This window comes from Procambarus clarkii, chromosome 37, assembly GCF_040958095.1.
Source record: "Procambarus clarkii isolate CNS0578487 chromosome 37, FALCON_Pclarkii_2.0, whole genome shotgun sequence".
NCBI classification, from domain to species: domain Eukaryota; kingdom Metazoa; phylum Arthropoda; class Malacostraca; order Decapoda; family Cambaridae; genus Procambarus; species Procambarus clarkii.
In genome coordinates, this window is record NC_091186.1 from 27,720,831 (window position 1) to 27,738,232 (window position 17,402).

Genomic DNA, 17,402 nt, shown 5'->3' on the forward strand with positions numbered 1-17,402 from the left:
ACACACACCCTTAACACTCGCCCTTAACACTCACCCTTAACACACACCCTTAACACTCGCCCTTAACACTCACCCTTAACACACACCCTTAACACACACCCTTAACACTCACCCTTAACACTCACCCTTAACACTCACCCTTAACACACACCCTTAACACTCGCCCTTAACACTCACCCTTAACACACACCCTTAACACTCGCCCTTAACACTCACCCTTAACACACACCCTTAACACTCGCCCTTAACACTCACCCTTAACACTCACCCTTAACACACACCCTTAACACTCGCCCTTAACACTCGCCCTTAACACTCGCCCTTAACACACACCCTTAACACTCGCCCTTAACACTCACCCTTAACACACACCCTTAACACTCGCCCTTAACACTCACCCTTAACACACACCCTTAACACTCGCCCTTAACACTCACCCTTAACACTTTCTACCTGTGTCATTCTGTTTTTTTTTTTTTTTTTTTTGTCAGTCCATTCCTAACTACTTCTGAAACAGAAGTACTTAACACACACACACACACAAACACGCGTGTGTGTGTGTGTGTGTGTGTGTGTGTGTGTGTGTGTGTGTGTGTGTGTGTGTGTGTGTGTGTGTGTGTGTCTGTGATGCGGAAGGGTGTGTGTGTAAGGGAATGGTCCAACAAATGGCAACTAAAGTTCAACCCGAGTAAATGTAAGGTAATGAAACTAGTCGGTGGAAACAGGAGGCCAGACACAGGATACCGAATAGTAGATGAAATACTTAATGAAACAGACAGAGAGAAAGATCTAGGAGTTGATATCACACCAAACCTGTCTCCTGAAGCCCACATAAAGAGAATAACGTCTGCGGCATATGCGAGGCTGGCTAACATCAGAACAGCGTTCAGGAACCTGTGTAAGGAATCATTCAGAATCTTGTACACCACATATGTAAGACCAATCCTGGAGTATGCGGCCCCAGCATGGAGCCCGTACCTTGTCAAGCACAAGACGAAGCTGGAAAAAGTTCAGAGGTATGCCACTAGACTAGTCCCAGAACTAAGAGGCATGAGTTACGAGGAAAGGCTGAGAGAAATGCACCTCACGACACTGGAATACAGAAGAGTAAGGGGAGACATGATCACTACCTACAAAATTATCAGAAATTGACAGGGTAGATAAAGATAAACCGTTTAACACGGGTGGAACACGAACAAGGGGACACAGGTGGAAACTGAGTACCCAAATGAGCCACAGGGACGTTAGAAATAACTTTTTCAGTGTCAGAGTAGTTAACAGGTGGAACACATTAGGCAGTGATGTGGTGGAGGCTGACTCCATACACAGTTTACAATGTAGATATGATAGAGCCCAGTAGGCTCAGGAACCTGTACACCAGTTGATTGACAGTTGAGAGGCGGGACCAAAGAGCCAAAGCTCAACCCCCGCAAGCACAACTTGGTGAGTACATACTCACACACACACACACAGGGGCCTCACGGTTGAGTGGACAGCGCTCGGAGCTAGTAGTCCTAATGGGCCGGGTTTGATTCCCTGCCGAGGCAGAAACAAATGGGCAGTGTTCTTTTTACCCCTATGCTTCTGTTCACCTAAAGTAAATAGGAACTGGGAGTTAACTGCTACGGGCTGCTTCCTGTGGATGTGTACTCACCTAGTTGTACTCACCTAGTTGTGCTTGCGGGGGTTGAGCTCTGGCTCTTTGGTCCCGCCTCTCACTGTCGATCAACTGTTTTTGTTACTACTATTTTTTTCTCCACACACCACACACACACACATCGCAGGAAGTAGCCCGTGACAGCTGACTAACTCCCAGGTACCTATTTACTGCTAGGTAACAGGGGCATAGAGTGAAAGAAACTCTGCCCATTGTTTCTCGCCGGCGTCCGGGATCGAACCCGGGACCACAGGATCACGTGTACAGCGTGCTGTCCGCTCGGCCACCGACTTCCACCCCCCCCCCCCCCCACACACACACAGTGTGTGTGTGTGTGTGTGTGCGCGCGTGTTAGAGAGAAATATATGTAGTAGAAATAATAGGGGAAAATATATTGGTTAGAAAGGCGGGCCCCAAGAGCTAATAGCTCGATTCTGAACCCACAAACAGTAAATACAAATAGTAAACACGCTCCGAGGGTTCGAGCCTGCGCCGCGTACCGCTCCAACGGGTAAAGAAAACGGGAAGAATGTCAGCCCGGGCGACGCCGGCCTTGACTCACTTGTTCACCACGCAGTGACGTCACGCCTCGGTGGTCGGGAGGGGGGGGGGAAAGGTTATAGTGATAGCGCTATGGAAAAAATTGAAAATATAAAAACAGAAACCACGTACAAAACTCAGGCAAATCATAACATAGAACGAAAAGGCAATGTAAAGGGTCTGGGTGTACTCATGTCGGAAGACCTTACCTTTAAAGAACACAATAAAGTAGCCGTCACAACTGCAAGAAAAATGACAGGTTGGATAACAAGAACCTTTCACACTAGAGATGCTATACCAATGATGATACTTTTCAAGACGCTTGTGCTCTCTAGAGTGGAGTACTGCTGCACAATGACAGCCCCTGTCAAAGCTGGAGAAATTGCTGACCTGGAGAGCGTGCAGAGATCCTTTACTGCTAGAATCCTCTCAGTAAAACATCTAAACTACTGGGACCGACTAAAGAGCCTAAATCTGTATTCTCTTGAGCGCAGGCGGGAGAGATACATAATAATTTACACGTGGAAAATAGTAGAGGGGCTGGTCCCAAACCTGCACACAGAAATAACATCACATGAGACCAGGAGGCATGGCAGGATGTGCAGAATACCCCCGTTGAAGAGCGGAGGTGCAACAGGTACTCTGAGAGAGCACTCTATCAACATCAGAGGCCCGAGACTGTTCAACACGCTTCCACTACACATAAGGGACATAACTGGCCGACCTCTCACAGTGTTCAAGAGAGAACTATCAACATCAGAGGCCCGAGACTGTTCAACACGCTTCCACTACACATAAGGGGCATAACTGGCCGACCCCTCACAGTGTTCAAGAGAGAACTATCAACATCAGAGGCCCGAGACTGTTCAACACGCTTCCACTACACATAAGGGACATAACTGGCCGACCCCTCACAGTGTTCAAGAGAGAACTATCAACATCAGAGGCCCGAGACTGTTCAACACGCTTCCACTACACATAAGGGACATAACTGGCCGACCCCTCACAGTGTTCAAGAGAGAACTATCAACATCAGAGGCCCGAGACTGTTCAACACGCTTCCACTACACATAAGGGACATAACTGGCCGACCCCTCACAGTGTTCAAGAGAGAACTATCAACATCAGAGGCCCGAGACTGTTCAACACGCTTCCACTACACATAAGGGACATAACTGGCCGACCCCTCACAGTGTTCAAGAGAGAACTATCAACATCAGAGGCCCGAGACTGTTCAACACGCTTCCACTACACATAAGGGACATAACTGGCCGACCTCTCACAGTGTTCAAGAGAGAACTATCAACATCAGAGGCCCGAGACTGTTCAACACGCTTCCACTACACATAAGGGACATAACTGGCCGACCCCTCACAGTGTTCAAGAGAGAACTTGATAAACACCTCCAAAGGATACCTGATCAACCAGGCTGTGACACATACGTCAGGCTGCGAGCAGCCGCGCCCAACAGCCTGGTTGACCAGTCCAGCAACCAGGAGGCCTGGTCGACGACCGGGCTTGGTGCTTTCACCTGATAGTTCCCTTCCCTGCGACTCACCAAACAGCCATACAAACAGTTACGAAACCTCTACATCTTCCCTAAATCATGCCGGGCCTTTGTTGACATGTCTCACCCAGTGAAGGAGCAGCTGGGGAGCATCACAACCCTGAGGTTGTGGTTGTTATAAACAACCTCGTCCTGGTGCTCATAAACTGTTGAAGAAAAACCACTAACCTGCCATGACTGAGGGAAGATGGACAGGTTTCGTCAATGAGGACTGAAGGGATTGGTTGATCTTGGCCCCGGCCAGGTGTGGGAGAGAGAGGTGTGAGGACGGGCAACATTCACTCCCGGAGGCTCACCTCACCTCATGAACTACTCATTATATACACACTAATGAAGCCGCCATCACTGAGAAATGTTGTCCAGCTTGTACCAGCTGGACCGCTTGTACCAGCTGGACAGCTTGTACCAGCTGGACAGCTTGTACCAGCTGGACCGCTTGTACCAGCTGGACAGCTTGTACCAGCTGGACCGCTTGTACCAGCTGGACAGCTTGTACCAGCTGGACAGCTTGTACCAGCTGGACCGCTTGTACCAGCTGGACCGCTTGTACCAGCTGGACAGCTTGTACCAGCTGGACAGCTTGTATCAGGCGGCACTAAAGTGTGTCATCCATCTTAGCCGGCAGCTGTATTCTCTTAGTAGTATTCACCTAGTTGTGTTTGCGGGGGTTGAGCTCTGCTCTTTCGGCCCGCCGTTCAACTGTCAATCAACTGTTTCTACTACTACTACTTCTACTATTTTTTTCCACACCACACACCCCAGGAAGCAGCCCGTGACAGCTGACTAACTCCCAGGTACCTATTTACTGCTCGGTAACAGGGGCATAGGGTGAAAGAAACTCTGCCCATCGTTTCTCGCCGGCGCCCGGGATCGAACCCGGGATCACAGGCTTACGTGTACAGCGTGCTGTCCGCTCGACCGCCGCCTCCCTAGAAGTTCAGTGTGTGTGTGTGTGTGTGTGTGTGTGTGTGTGTGTGTGTGTGTGTGTGTGTGTGTGTGTGTGTGAGAGGCACGCCAAGAAGGGCAACTTTCACCCCCGGGAGACGACCTGACAGTAACACCACCTTGCATCACACAGTCCAGTTTCTCGTCTGATCATAACGGGTCGACGCCACCTTTTTATAGGCCTTCAAAGGCCTATACACCACGCTCTATGGGGCTTACGAGGCCGCCATCACACACCTTCTGATCCCCAGCATCTGTAGCGTAGCCCTCACTCAACATCAAGTATACTCTTGGTATACTAAATAGGTGTAAACTCACAGTGTATATATACCGAGCTGCAGAGCTGGGGTATGAGGACATGTGGACAGAGTGAAGAAACGGCACCCAACTATTTGCACCATCAGGGATCGAACGCCGACCCTGCAGAAAGCAAGGGCGTCAGTCCTAGTGGTTCTACTTGTGTGTGAAGGGATTGTAATGTTGCTTTACGGGAGGACTTAAGATCCAGGGAGACTCGTGTCAAATGTATAACACATATTTGGTGATGATGAATGATATTTAGATTAATTTTTGGTTTTAAATTTTGTCCCGAGGGGCGAGTTTATTGGGGCAGCGCCACTCATCCTGTGAGTGGACACACCGCCATAGCAGCATGTACAACACTCCCCAATAGGGAGAAAACCCGCTGGGTTGTTCATCGTGTACCTTTAGGTTTGAGTCATTTGTGATCCTTCTGCCCGGCTTGGTGCCTTGTTTTGATGCTGACTAACTCCTACGTGTTCCATTGTTGCAGAGTGAACCCGTTGTACCATGAGGAGGAAACTGAGAGTACCGAGGGCCTGGAGGAGGAAGAGGAAGGAGGAGAGGAGGAAGAGGACGGAAGGGAGGAAGAGGGGAGGCAGAAGGTACAACTAAGGCAGCAGAAGGAGGAAGACCTGCTCGAGTCTCCGCCCATTGACCGCAGCTCTGTCCGCTCCTCTGGTTATGGGTCCAAGGAGACGGACTCCGCCTCGGAGAGGTCAGACGGTCACGACGACGATGACCTCTTGGGGTCAGATAATGCACTCAGTAGTGCCACATCCCGTCCCCCATCCCACCCTGACGGGCATCACACAGCCCCTGGAGGGACAGGAGTGGGAGAGACGGGGGACGGGAAGGTCACCGAGTCCATAGTTGAGTTTGGCAGCTGCAGGACGCCGGCGTCTCCGGGAGAGGGAAGAGGGGCGGTGATATCCGCGGGCGGGAAGGCTGTGGCCGCCATTGTCACCCAACACCCACACTTCGTTCACGCCATCCAGGTTGGCATGCGTCGCACCCGGTCCCTGGAGATGGTGCGGCGGCAGCCAGCCATCCAACAGTCCGGGTCCTCGACCGTGCCTCGGCCCGTCTGGCCAAGCACCGGCCAACTCCCTCATAACCAAGGAACGAGCAGAAAAGCTTTGCAGCAGATACAGGAATTGTTCACTTTTCCAGAGTCAGGACGTCAGCGCGTGCCAAGTCCAGTGGAGATTGTGACGCAGGACTTGCGATACGTGACGGCCATAGACGTGACGCCCTTGCGACCCGTCACACGTGCCAAGACCCTCAGCCTAGGGCGCCCTAGACAGGTGCCAGGAAGTGCCAAGATATCAGGTCATCATCACGATAACATGCATGCGAGGAAGGTGGAGGTGCAGGCGGGGAGTGCAGAAGACCGCAGCATCACCAGGTACTTCGGAGAAGACCGCAGTCATCCAGCCTTCTCCCTCATGTCTCTTCAGCCGGACTCGCTGGTGACCGAGGACACCCTCCGCATGATGAGGTATGGCAGGGAGGACGACCTGCTCGAGGACGACCACCACTACGACGACCACCACCACCACTTCGACGACGACCACCACCACTACGAGTCCCCCATCCAGTTGACACATTCTGCCACCATGCCAGACTTCAGCCAGGCTGTGTACACCAGAGGGCTCTATGCCACGCTCAATAGAGCCGCCTCGCTCAGTACCAAAGACATGGTCAAACCTCCGTATAAAGTCCGAAGTAAGAGCTTCGATATCTCCATTCCTATACACAAAAGTTGCCCCAAGAAGAGAGGACTGTTAACAATCAAAGATCTATGGGAGAGAAGTGGTTTAAAAACAAATGGCAGAAAACTTATAGTAAGCGACGACATGTTAGACATTAGAAAAGAGCCACATGAGGACGTCTCGAGAAGGTACTCTGTTGGTAGTAGTGTAGAGCACCTGAGAACCTTTGACTCATCTGTGCCAAACAACGAACGACTCTTGCAACGACTAGAGAGCGACACAACCAACAGAACCTCCACGACCACCACCTACGACGACCTCCACAGCTTCGAGAGCAGCAGATGTAGTCACCCATCGCTGGAAACCAAGTCCTCAGGCAGCTATGCCGAGATCAACGACATTGTGCCTGGTGGAGTGGACAACCCCGCCTTCCTGGACGACAGCGGGCACCCCAGGTTCCCCAGCCCTCCTCCCATCATCCACCATAACGGCAAGCCACTCATGCCCGCCAACAAGTTCCTGGATCCGGACAAACTCGCAGCTTTCCAGAAGAAGATCAGCGAGAAGTTGCAGGGAGCGCCATTACACCGCATGCAGTGGCTGGACCTGGACGATATCGTGCTGGAAGATGCAACTGACAGTAGACAAGAACGTAGAGTCAAATTCACCGCTGATACCATCAACCCGGGGAGCCTGGAACGAGGGGGCATGGAAGGCTTCCAGCGGGGAGGTAGGAGGTCTCCTCCTGTGCCTGGAGGAGCTCTGAGGAGTCACAACAATGAGTCTCTGGAAGGAAGGAGGCTCCAGGAGGCAACCTCAAAGACCACCAGTAAGGCTGCCAGCGATGCCGACCACAAGGGCATATGGGCCATCTCTGAGAGCTACAGAGATAGATTCCAGGTGAGGTCACTTCCGGTGCTTCTGCCATGTAAACTCCCAAATAATTAAAGTAATTTAAATTAACATATATATATATATATATATATATATTATTTATTTATTCATTTATTTATTACTTGAATAACTCGACCAACCACTTGGGGTGGACGGTAGAGCGACGGTCTCGCTTCTTGCAGGTCGGCGTTCAATCCCCGACCGTCCAAGTGGTCGGGTACCATCCTTATCCCCCCCATCCCATCCCTGATCCTTATCCTGACCCCTTCCCAGTGATCTATAGTCGTACTGACCTGCTGCTTTCTCCTGATAATTACCGTACCTCACCATGAATGACTCTAGTTCACATGATCGTGAAACCTTGTGATGATAGAGGATAATAATATTGTAATTATAGTCATTGTTTTGTCGTGTTCTGGACGAAAGATTCGTGTCAGACCAGAAATCTGTACTTAATCCTTTATTGTGCACCCCATACTCTTGCTGGGAGTGGTAGTTTATTGTGCACCCCATACTCATGCTGGGAGTGGTAGTTTATTGTGCACCCCATACTCTTGCTGGGAGTGGTAGTTTATTGTGCACCCCATACTCATGCTGGGAGTGGTAGTTTATTGTGCACCCCATACTCTTGCTGGGAGTGGTAGTTTATTGTGCACCCCATACTCTTGCTGGGAGTGGTAGTTTATTGTGCACCCCATACTCATGCTGGGAGTGGTAGTTTATTGTGCACCCCATACTCATGCTGGGAGTGGTAGTTTATTGTGCACCCCATACTCTTGCTGGGAGTGGTAGTTTATTGTGCACCCCATACTCATGCTGGGAGTGGTAGTTTATTGTGCACCCCATACTCTTGCTGGGAGTGGTAGTTTATTGTGCACCCCATACTCTTGCTGGGAGTGGTAGTTTATTGTGCACCCCATACTCTTGCTGGGAGGGTAGTTTATTGTGCACCCCATACTCTTGCTGGGAGTGGTAGTTTATTGTGCACCCCATACTCTTGCTGGGAGTGGTAGTTTATTGTGCACCCCATACTCATCCTATAAGTTATCATATAACTATACGTGTGGTGGTGCAGGAGGCGCCGGCGGGCACCATGGGCCGCGGGAGACGACAACAGCTCTGGGAGACCTACTATGGCACCACCGGTGGCACCCTGCCTAGACCCCTGGCACCTCACCCCAACAGCAAGGCGCCCATCTGTGGTGTGAGTACCTCACTTCTCCCCCACCTCATATTCTACTGTATGGGGTCACTTGGCTCTATATAGCGCCTCTAGGCTCTATACAGCCCCTCTAGGCTCTGTGTAGCGCCTCTAGGCTCTATAGAGCGCCTCTAGGCTCTATACAGCCCCTCTTGGCTCTGTGTAGCGCCTCTAGGCTCTATATAGCGCCTCTAGGCTCTATACAGCCCCTCTAGGCTCTGTGTAGCGCCTCTAGGCTCTATAGAGCGCCTCTAGGCTCTGTGTAGCGCCTCTAGGCTCTATATAGCGCGTCTAGACTCTGTGTAGCGCCTCTAGGCTCTAAAGAGCGCCTCTAGACTGTGTAGCGCCTCTAGGCTCTGTGTAGCGCCACTAGGCTCTGTGTAGCGCCTCTAGGCTCTATAGAGTGCCTCTAGGCTCTGTGTAGCACCTCTAGGCTCTGTGTAGCGACTCTAGGGTCTGTGTAGCGCCTCTAGGCTCTATACAGCGCCTCTAGGCTCTATACGTATGATGGTAGTGTTAATGTATTGTGTGAGACTGGTAATCAAAACAACTCCTGTACACCAGTTGTACAGTGCTCCTGGCAGTGTGGGTTCGAGTCACTTCTGGGGTGTGGAGTTTCCAGTTATATATATATATATATATATATATATATATATATATATATATATATATATATATATATATATATATATATATATATGTGTGTGTGTGTGTGTGTCGTACCTAGTAGCCAGAACGTATTTCTCGGCCTACTATGCAAGGCCCGATTTGCCTAATAGGCCGAGTGATTTTCTTTATTTTCAATAAATTGTTTCCTATTGGTTTACTTTAAATATTATTATTATATTATATTAAGAACATAAATTATTGATTTAGTTATGTTAGTTTAGGTTAGGATAAGATTGGTTAGGTTAGGTAGGGTTAGTTAGGTTCGGTCATATATCTACGTTAATTTTAACTCCAATAAAAAAAAATTGACCTCATACATAGAGAAAAGGGTTGCTTTATCATTTCATAAGAAAAAAATTATAGTAAATATATTAATTCAGGAAAACTTGGCTTATTAGGCAAATCGGGCCTTGCATAGTAGGCTGAGAAGTGAGTTCTGGCTACTAGGTACGACATATATATATATATATATATATATATATATATATATATATATATATATATATATATATATATATATATATATATATTATTAAATATGACCGAAAAAGTAAGATTAATAATTCTAACACGAATTTTCTCAATCTTTCGTACATTTCTTTTCACTGTTGGAGGTAATTCAAAAATCAATCGAAAGATTGAGAAAATTCGTGTTAGAATTATTAATCTTACTTTTTCGGTCATATTTAATAATATATGTCTACAGGAAAGACTGCTACCAAAATATACTAATATATATATATATATATATATATATATATATATATATATATATATATATATATATATACATATATATATATATATATATATATATATATATATATATATATTAGCATTTTTTGTAGGTGATTTTATTGTATTTTAGGATAATCTAATTGTAGGATTGCTATTCTAGAAGTTTTTGTAGGATTTCTGTATTATATGATTTATTGTAGGATGCCCTTATTGTAGGATTTGTTATTGTGTTAACTAAGCTGGTCTTTTCTTTGAATAAGGATGGTTGTAATAGTGTGCGGGTGTTTCCACAGGGCGCCGCCACGTGCCTGGACTTCACCCTGGACCTGCGGCGGTCAGACAAGCTGCGGCAGCGGTCAGAGGCCCGCAGACGCCGCCGCCGGTGTTACGTGCTGGTGCTGGTGGTGGTGGCCCTCGGGGTGTTCCTCGGCGTGGTGGTCGCCGTCTCCCTCTACTACACCAGCGGCCAGAAGTTCTTCGGTCCCATGTAGAGGCGCCCCATGTAGAGGCGTCCCATGTAGAGGCGTCCTAGTACTACACCAGCGGTCAGAAGTTCTTTGGTCCCATGTAGAGGCGCCCCATGTAGAGGCGTCCCATGTAGAGGCGTCCTATGTAGAGGCGTCCTATGTAGAGGCGTCCCATGTAGAGGCGTCCTATGTAGAGGCGTCCCATGTAGAGGCGTCCCATGTAGAGGCGTCCCGTGTAGAGGCATCCCGTGTAGAGGCGTCCCAGTACTGCACCAGCGGCGAGAAGTTCTTCGGTCCCATGTAGAGGCGTCCCAGCTTCATGCAGGTCGGCGTTCAATCCCCGACCGTCCAAGTGGTTGGGCACCATTCCTTCCCCCCGTCCCATCCCAAATCTTATCTTGACCCCTTCCAAGTGCAATATAGTCGTAATGGCTTGGCACATTCCCCCTGATAATTCCCCCCTCCCCTTCCCTCCCGGCAGTTAATACGTATCCTGGAGCTACTCAACTGTTGTGGGTGGCCTCAATGACTCTAAACAACTTCACTGTATCCCCTGTCAAAGGGGAAGGAATACCTTTACAATACCCTCGACTATCTGTCAGGCGGCCAAGCAAGATACAGAATCCAGCGTCATGGCAAGTGACAGTTACATAGATACTGTAATATGTTACAGAGCCACAACTGTGTCGAGAATATTACATAATTGGGGAGCTGGTGGAACTGTAGTGAACAGAATACAAAATGACGCCGTGAGTCAGAGAGAGTGCCGTAAGAGGCTGTTGACAGGCGGGTGGATGACGGTAGATGGTTCTTAGTGATGACGAGCCGAGATGATGATCATGATGATGATGGTGTGATGGTGCTCATGATGGTGTGATGGGTGATGGTATTGAATGTCTTTGTACAGCACTAACTTGAAGTTGTACAGTGCTCTCATCAAGTTGTACAGTGCTAACGTGAAGTTTTACAGTATTAACTTTAATAAATGATTAACTTGAAACTGTATTGTACTAACTTAAAGCTGTACATTATTAACTTAAAGCTGTAGTGTACAAGTTGTACATTACTACCTTCAAGTTGTACAACCTGACCTTGAAGTTGTATGTCTCAAGACCACACGTGTTGTGGTTGTGTTGTGTTTGGTTCACCAATGACTTGTACCCACCAAACACACGACCAAACTACCACGTCGCTACAACGTTCGAACACGTTTTACAACTAACAAGTTGTAACAACGTTCTAATACGTCATAAAAACGTAATAACAAGATGTAACAACTTTATTACAAGTTGTAACAAGCGGACAATAGGGAGAGTTACGTTGTGTGTGTTTGTCGGGTGTGTTGTGGTCTATGTGATGCTGTGAACGTGTGTGTGTGTGTGTGTGTGTGTGTGTGTGTGTGTGTGTGTGTGTGTGTGTGTGTGTTGCTGTGAACGTGTGTGTGTGTGTGTGTGTGTGTGTGTGTGTGTGTGTTGCTGTGAACGTGTGTGTGTGTGTGTGTGTGTGTGTGTGTGTAATTACCTAAGTGTAGTTACAGGATGAGAGCTACGCTCGTGGTGTCCCGTCTTCCCAGCACTCTTTGTCATATAACGCTTTGAAACTACTAACGGTCTTGGCCTCCACCACCTTCTCACTTAACTTGTTCCAACCGTCTACCACTCTGCGAAAGTTAATTTTCTTATATTTCTTCGGCATCTGTGTTTAGCTAGTTTAAATCTATGACCTCTTGTTCTTAAAGTTCCAGGTCTCAGGAAATCTTCCCTATCGATTTTATCAATTCCTGTTACTATTTTGTATGTAGTGATCATATCACGTCTTTTTCTTCTGTCTTCTAGTTTTGGCATATTTAATGCCTCTAACCTCCTCGTAGCTCTTGCCCTTCAGTTCTGGGAGTGTGTGTGTGTGTGTGTGTGTGTGTGTGTGTGTGTGTGTGTGTGTGTGTGTGTGTGTGTGTGTGTGTGTGTGTGTGTGTGGTCGACCCGTCCACACTGGGGAGGAAGACTGGTCGACTTTTGGCTTCGTTTTTGACCGTTAATTAATCCTAGTTATCATAGGACGTTGCCACGACGTTGTCTGAACGTTTTTTTTTTGTTACGACAACGTAATGAATATAACACAACCCGTCCTCCTGCTTAGACAGTACCTAGTGTGACTGTCGTCAATAGTCAGACTTCGTACATACTTAGCTTTTAGATAGTAGTATACTGACTAGTAAGGAATTGTTTTAAAATAAATGAAGCTGAAACACAAAATAAGATATTCCTAGGCCTAGTATAGCTCACATGTGTACTATATTAGGCCTCAGATATCGTGTATTAGGCCTAGAGAAGTTAGGTTAGGTTAGTTTGCCAAAGCAACACAAGTATATAATAGTTTTCCAGTTTGTCCAACTCAATAGTTTCAGATTTCTACTATATAATTTGGTCCGTGGGTATATACAGTACGGCCGTCATCGTTACTGTCAGTACTACCACCACAGGAGGACGGGCGGGGTGACAAGTAGTGTGTTTAATGTTCTTGAGCGTTGAAACACCGTGTTTACTATTGACTCAGGAGTGTGCATTTAACCCCAGCAAACACAACATAAAAACGTTTTTGTAACGTTCAGTGAACGTTATAAAGACGTTATAAAGAAACATAACAATAACGTTCAGTGAACGTTATTGTTATGTTTCCAGTGGGGAAAAAAACGTTAAATCCCGACAAACGCACGACGAAACTACGACGTTGCTACAACATTTGAACAAGTTTTAAGATGTTGTAACAGCTTTCTAAAACGTCGTAAACGTCGTGTTTGAGAGGATTGACGTCGATAAGACGCTCCTCGAGCCAGTTTTGCCCACCGGGTTCTGTGTTTGCCGGGATACTTTGCACGTTATGTATATATATATATATATATATATATATATATATATCGGAGATTACTCAATTTAAAAAAGGTTTTGTGCAATACGGATTTATGGCAAGGTATACTAGGTATGGCAAGGTGCTATACTTAGTTCACAAAGATTTTTTATGTGGAGTCTGTACATATTCTTGGGAGAGCTGGTGAGCTTCCTTGACTTGTTCTTGGTGCCTCCTTCCTCACCTGTTCTTGGGAGAGGTGGTGCAACTTCAGAAACTATTCTTAAGAGAGGTTTGTGAGTGTGAAGTGTTGCCAAGGTGTGGGGTAAGGACTTCAGCATTGTTGCCAAGTATATAATTTCAGTGTTCTCAATATTTTAGTCAGGTATGTGTATAGTGTAAAATATTAATGTATGTATATATATATATATTTCTAAGTGTATAACTTCCCCACAAGTGTGGGGGAAAATTGGTTTATAAACCAAATGGAAACTCTTTTTGTACATTTATAAACTTTGTAAACCCTGTCCATTGATGTAAATAAGAATACGGTAGAACTAAGAACAGTCTCCGCGCTTGACGTTACGTCCTCTATAGGTATTGTCATTGATTCTTACCAGATAATAAAGGAAGTCTTCACACTTAACACTTATACTGTTGCACTCGTTATCTGCGAGTCTCTCCAGTGTTGCAACTGCTATCTGCAATTTGTTAACTATATTCAGCCGTGTGCATCTGGACACACACAAATAGCTGCGCAGTTTAGGGGTTAAAACATTTATTATGAAGTTCTTCCATTATTATTCTGGCTTAGTACACCATTTCATTACAGTTTCATACACAGTCTTAAAGCACCATTGTGAATGTTGCGTAAAGCTTCATGTTTTCTACTTACGACGAAAGTTTTATAGAATTCCATAAATACAACTTTTTATATTCTGTTGAACTGTGACGGAAAGGTCGCTTATGTTGCTGCCTTGGACGACGCACCAACTTTGCACTCGCTAAAAATGTAAATGTTTCCCCTGAGCAGAATCTTTGCAACCCAACTTAACCTCTTGAGGCTGTTGCATAGAAAACGTCAAATATTACAGAGCTTTCATTATGTACTAAACCTCCTGAGTTTGTGACTGTGTGGTCGATGCCGTTAACACTCCGACGCTTTAGGTGAGAGGACAGGTTACACCACCAGCAACAGGTATGGAATGTTTAATAGGGAAATGTAGAGAGATCTAGGAGCCATTCTGCTACAATTCCTGAGAGTGGTTGTCGTGTTGAAGGAAGTGTTCGCGCCCGCCAGTCCGCGAGCGGGAGTCAGGCCAGGTGGGCGGCCTCTCCTCACAGCCAACTGCAGTTCGCGTTTAAATTACATTACTTGATGTTTAACATGACGTCTGGGAAAGCCTTTTACACCGTGTGTTCCACCTGCACAAAGACATCACATTAATGTGAGGTATTAATGAGGAAACTCAGGAGGCATGAGGAGGAATTGGACCTGCACACTGAGTGCTCACAAGCATACGCCTCACACCACTTAACCACATGTGGTATAGGAGCACACATGCGTCTATACCACAGTCAGAGTGTAGAAGGGGTGCAGAGGTAGTGTGTGAAACCCAGACTGGGCTTCAGTGGAAGCCTCAGGACTTCCTAGACGATTCAGTGGACTCAAAGGTTGTATTGCTTTTCAACATGTCGAGGTTAAGTGATGTGAGGCGTATGCTTGTGTGTACCCAGACTGCAGGTCCGAATCCTCCTCAAGCCTCTTACTAAGCTTCCTCATGTTTTCTACCTTATTCAAAGGTGCAGATGTATGTAGGGTAATAACGTCATTTTCTTGGTAATGGGCTGGAGTTGACCAGTTGGGATAATGTTCAGTTTTGACCCCATGGTGGTAACGACTATACACACATTAAACTGTCTCACCAGCCCTGGAGTCGCCAAGACGTTACACAACCACTTACGAACCTCTACATCTTCTCACAATCTCTGGCGCGTTTGTTTACATGTACTAATAAAGAGTTGATGAGCCGGGGAGCGTCAGGAGGCTCTTCACAACAACAACACTACTGGCAAGTCTCGGCGATGCTCAACTGTTTAACAAATGTAATGGCGGCTGCGGAAAGGTGTAGAGGTTCCTTACTGCTTCTTGAACCCCGGCCCAGGTTATCAAGACTGTAACTTGCTTAACTAAATAAAAGTTGGGGTTCAGTTCCTGAGCCCACTATGTGCTTCTGTAATATCTTTCCTCTACCTTGTGACAGGATGAACAACCCAGCGGGATTTCTTCCTATTGGGAGTGTTGTACATGCTGCTATGGCGGTGTGTCCACCCACAGGATGAGTGGCGCTGCCCAATAAACTCGTCCCTCGGGGCAAAAGTTTGAAAAAAATCCACTACCGCCCACAGGAAGGGTATGGGGTCCACTACTGCCCACAGGATAGGTATGGAGTCCACTTCCACCGACAGCATGGGTACGAGGTCATATACCGCCCACAGCATGGGTATTGGGGTCCACTACCGCCCACAGCATGGGTATGGGGGTCCACTACCGCCCACAGTATGAGTATTATCATTAATTGATAGTTTCTCATTGGTCAATACTACGTCAGCATCATGGAATGACGGGTGTAAACACTCCTCTTCTGCAGAAATAACGTTATGGAGCATCTCAGGCCTCAAACATATTCTTGTAACATATTCTTGTAATTCATCACGTCCAACAGATATGGTCTATGCCACACTTTAAGCTAGAATGTTCATCTGTTTTGTACATTTGAAAGTAAAATAGTGTGTGATGATAGACTAGGCTACCCTTATAGAATAGGCTACTCTTATACGAACTAAGGACTTATGTATGATAATAATAAAAAATATGCTTCTCTGCTGCGTATTGTTACATCCTGGAGGACAAGGAGGAGTTATTGAGGGGTGTCAAGTGCCCTTGTGAGCTGTAACAATGAAATTGTTGATTTAATTAAGACAATATTGATAAATACATAAAAGGTCTTCGTATCCCGCGCTTACTAAATGTTTGTTTCTTCTCAGTCTCTATAATAATGTAACTTAAACATGGACTAATAGTAAGTTGTTCCTGCAACACGTCTGTGTATAATTAAGTACACCAATTAGTATCTAAAGATAATTAGATGCATGTAAGTTTTAATGTGAATGTAACTAAGTTTCTCCCGTAGCTATAATATAAAAAACTAGTATGATAATACCCTAAGGCAATATAAGGCTACCTTAAACCAAAATAATAATCTTTGATTAGGCATTAATTACCTTAAACTTAATACAAATTGATTAAACAAGATTTTGTGATGAAAAACAAAGTAGAACATTAAATGTGTATAGTGTGTACATTCTATCTATTGTGATTCCATTGTGTATTTCTGATTCTAAAACTATAGAATCAGAATCTGATTATAATTCTATTGTTTTGTTTGAGACTGAACACCGGAAGTGATCCTATGTTACGACAGTTTCAGTGAGTCAATTACATAATGACAGTTAATGGCACTCCTGAAGTGGACGAACAGTTTAGACTGTGTGGAAGAGGCGAATGAGGAAATACGCTGAGAGATATTCCCAACTTCTTGGCGTATATACACATAGTTACTTTAGTTCTGGGCTGTGTTGAAGACTCAAGTATATTTGGCTGTTTGGTCAGTAAGCCATTTGTTAGCCATATTAACCCTTCAGTTGTCAATAGGCCTTAACCCCAACACCAAACGACTGGGCGCGTCAGGCTGGGGTTGAAACCTTACGTGTTGTTGAACATTTTGCGTCGTAATGCACTATGCAAACTGAGGATTCAAAAGTCTACTGTACTACATGGTTAATCATGAGAATTAATCTTTTG

General features: G+C 46.2%; 1 protein-coding gene across 1 annotated transcript in view; it reads left to right on the top strand.

The window, feature by feature from the left end:
- The window catches only part of LOC123753095 (uncharacterized), a 142,466-nt gene extending 126,045 nt beyond the window's left edge, over nt 1-16,421 (top strand). The window contains exons 3-5 of the mRNA XM_069337341.1: nt 5,503-7,624; nt 8,694-8,822; nt 10,520-16,421. Of these exons, the coding sequence (XP_069193442.1) occupies nt 5,503-7,624; nt 8,694-8,822; nt 10,520-10,717 (2,449 nt within the window). The 3' untranslated portion in view covers nt 10,718-16,421. The remainder of the gene's footprint in view (nt 1-5,502; nt 7,625-8,693; nt 8,823-10,519) is intronic.
- The last annotated feature ends 981 nt before the right edge of the window (nt 16,422-17,402 follow it).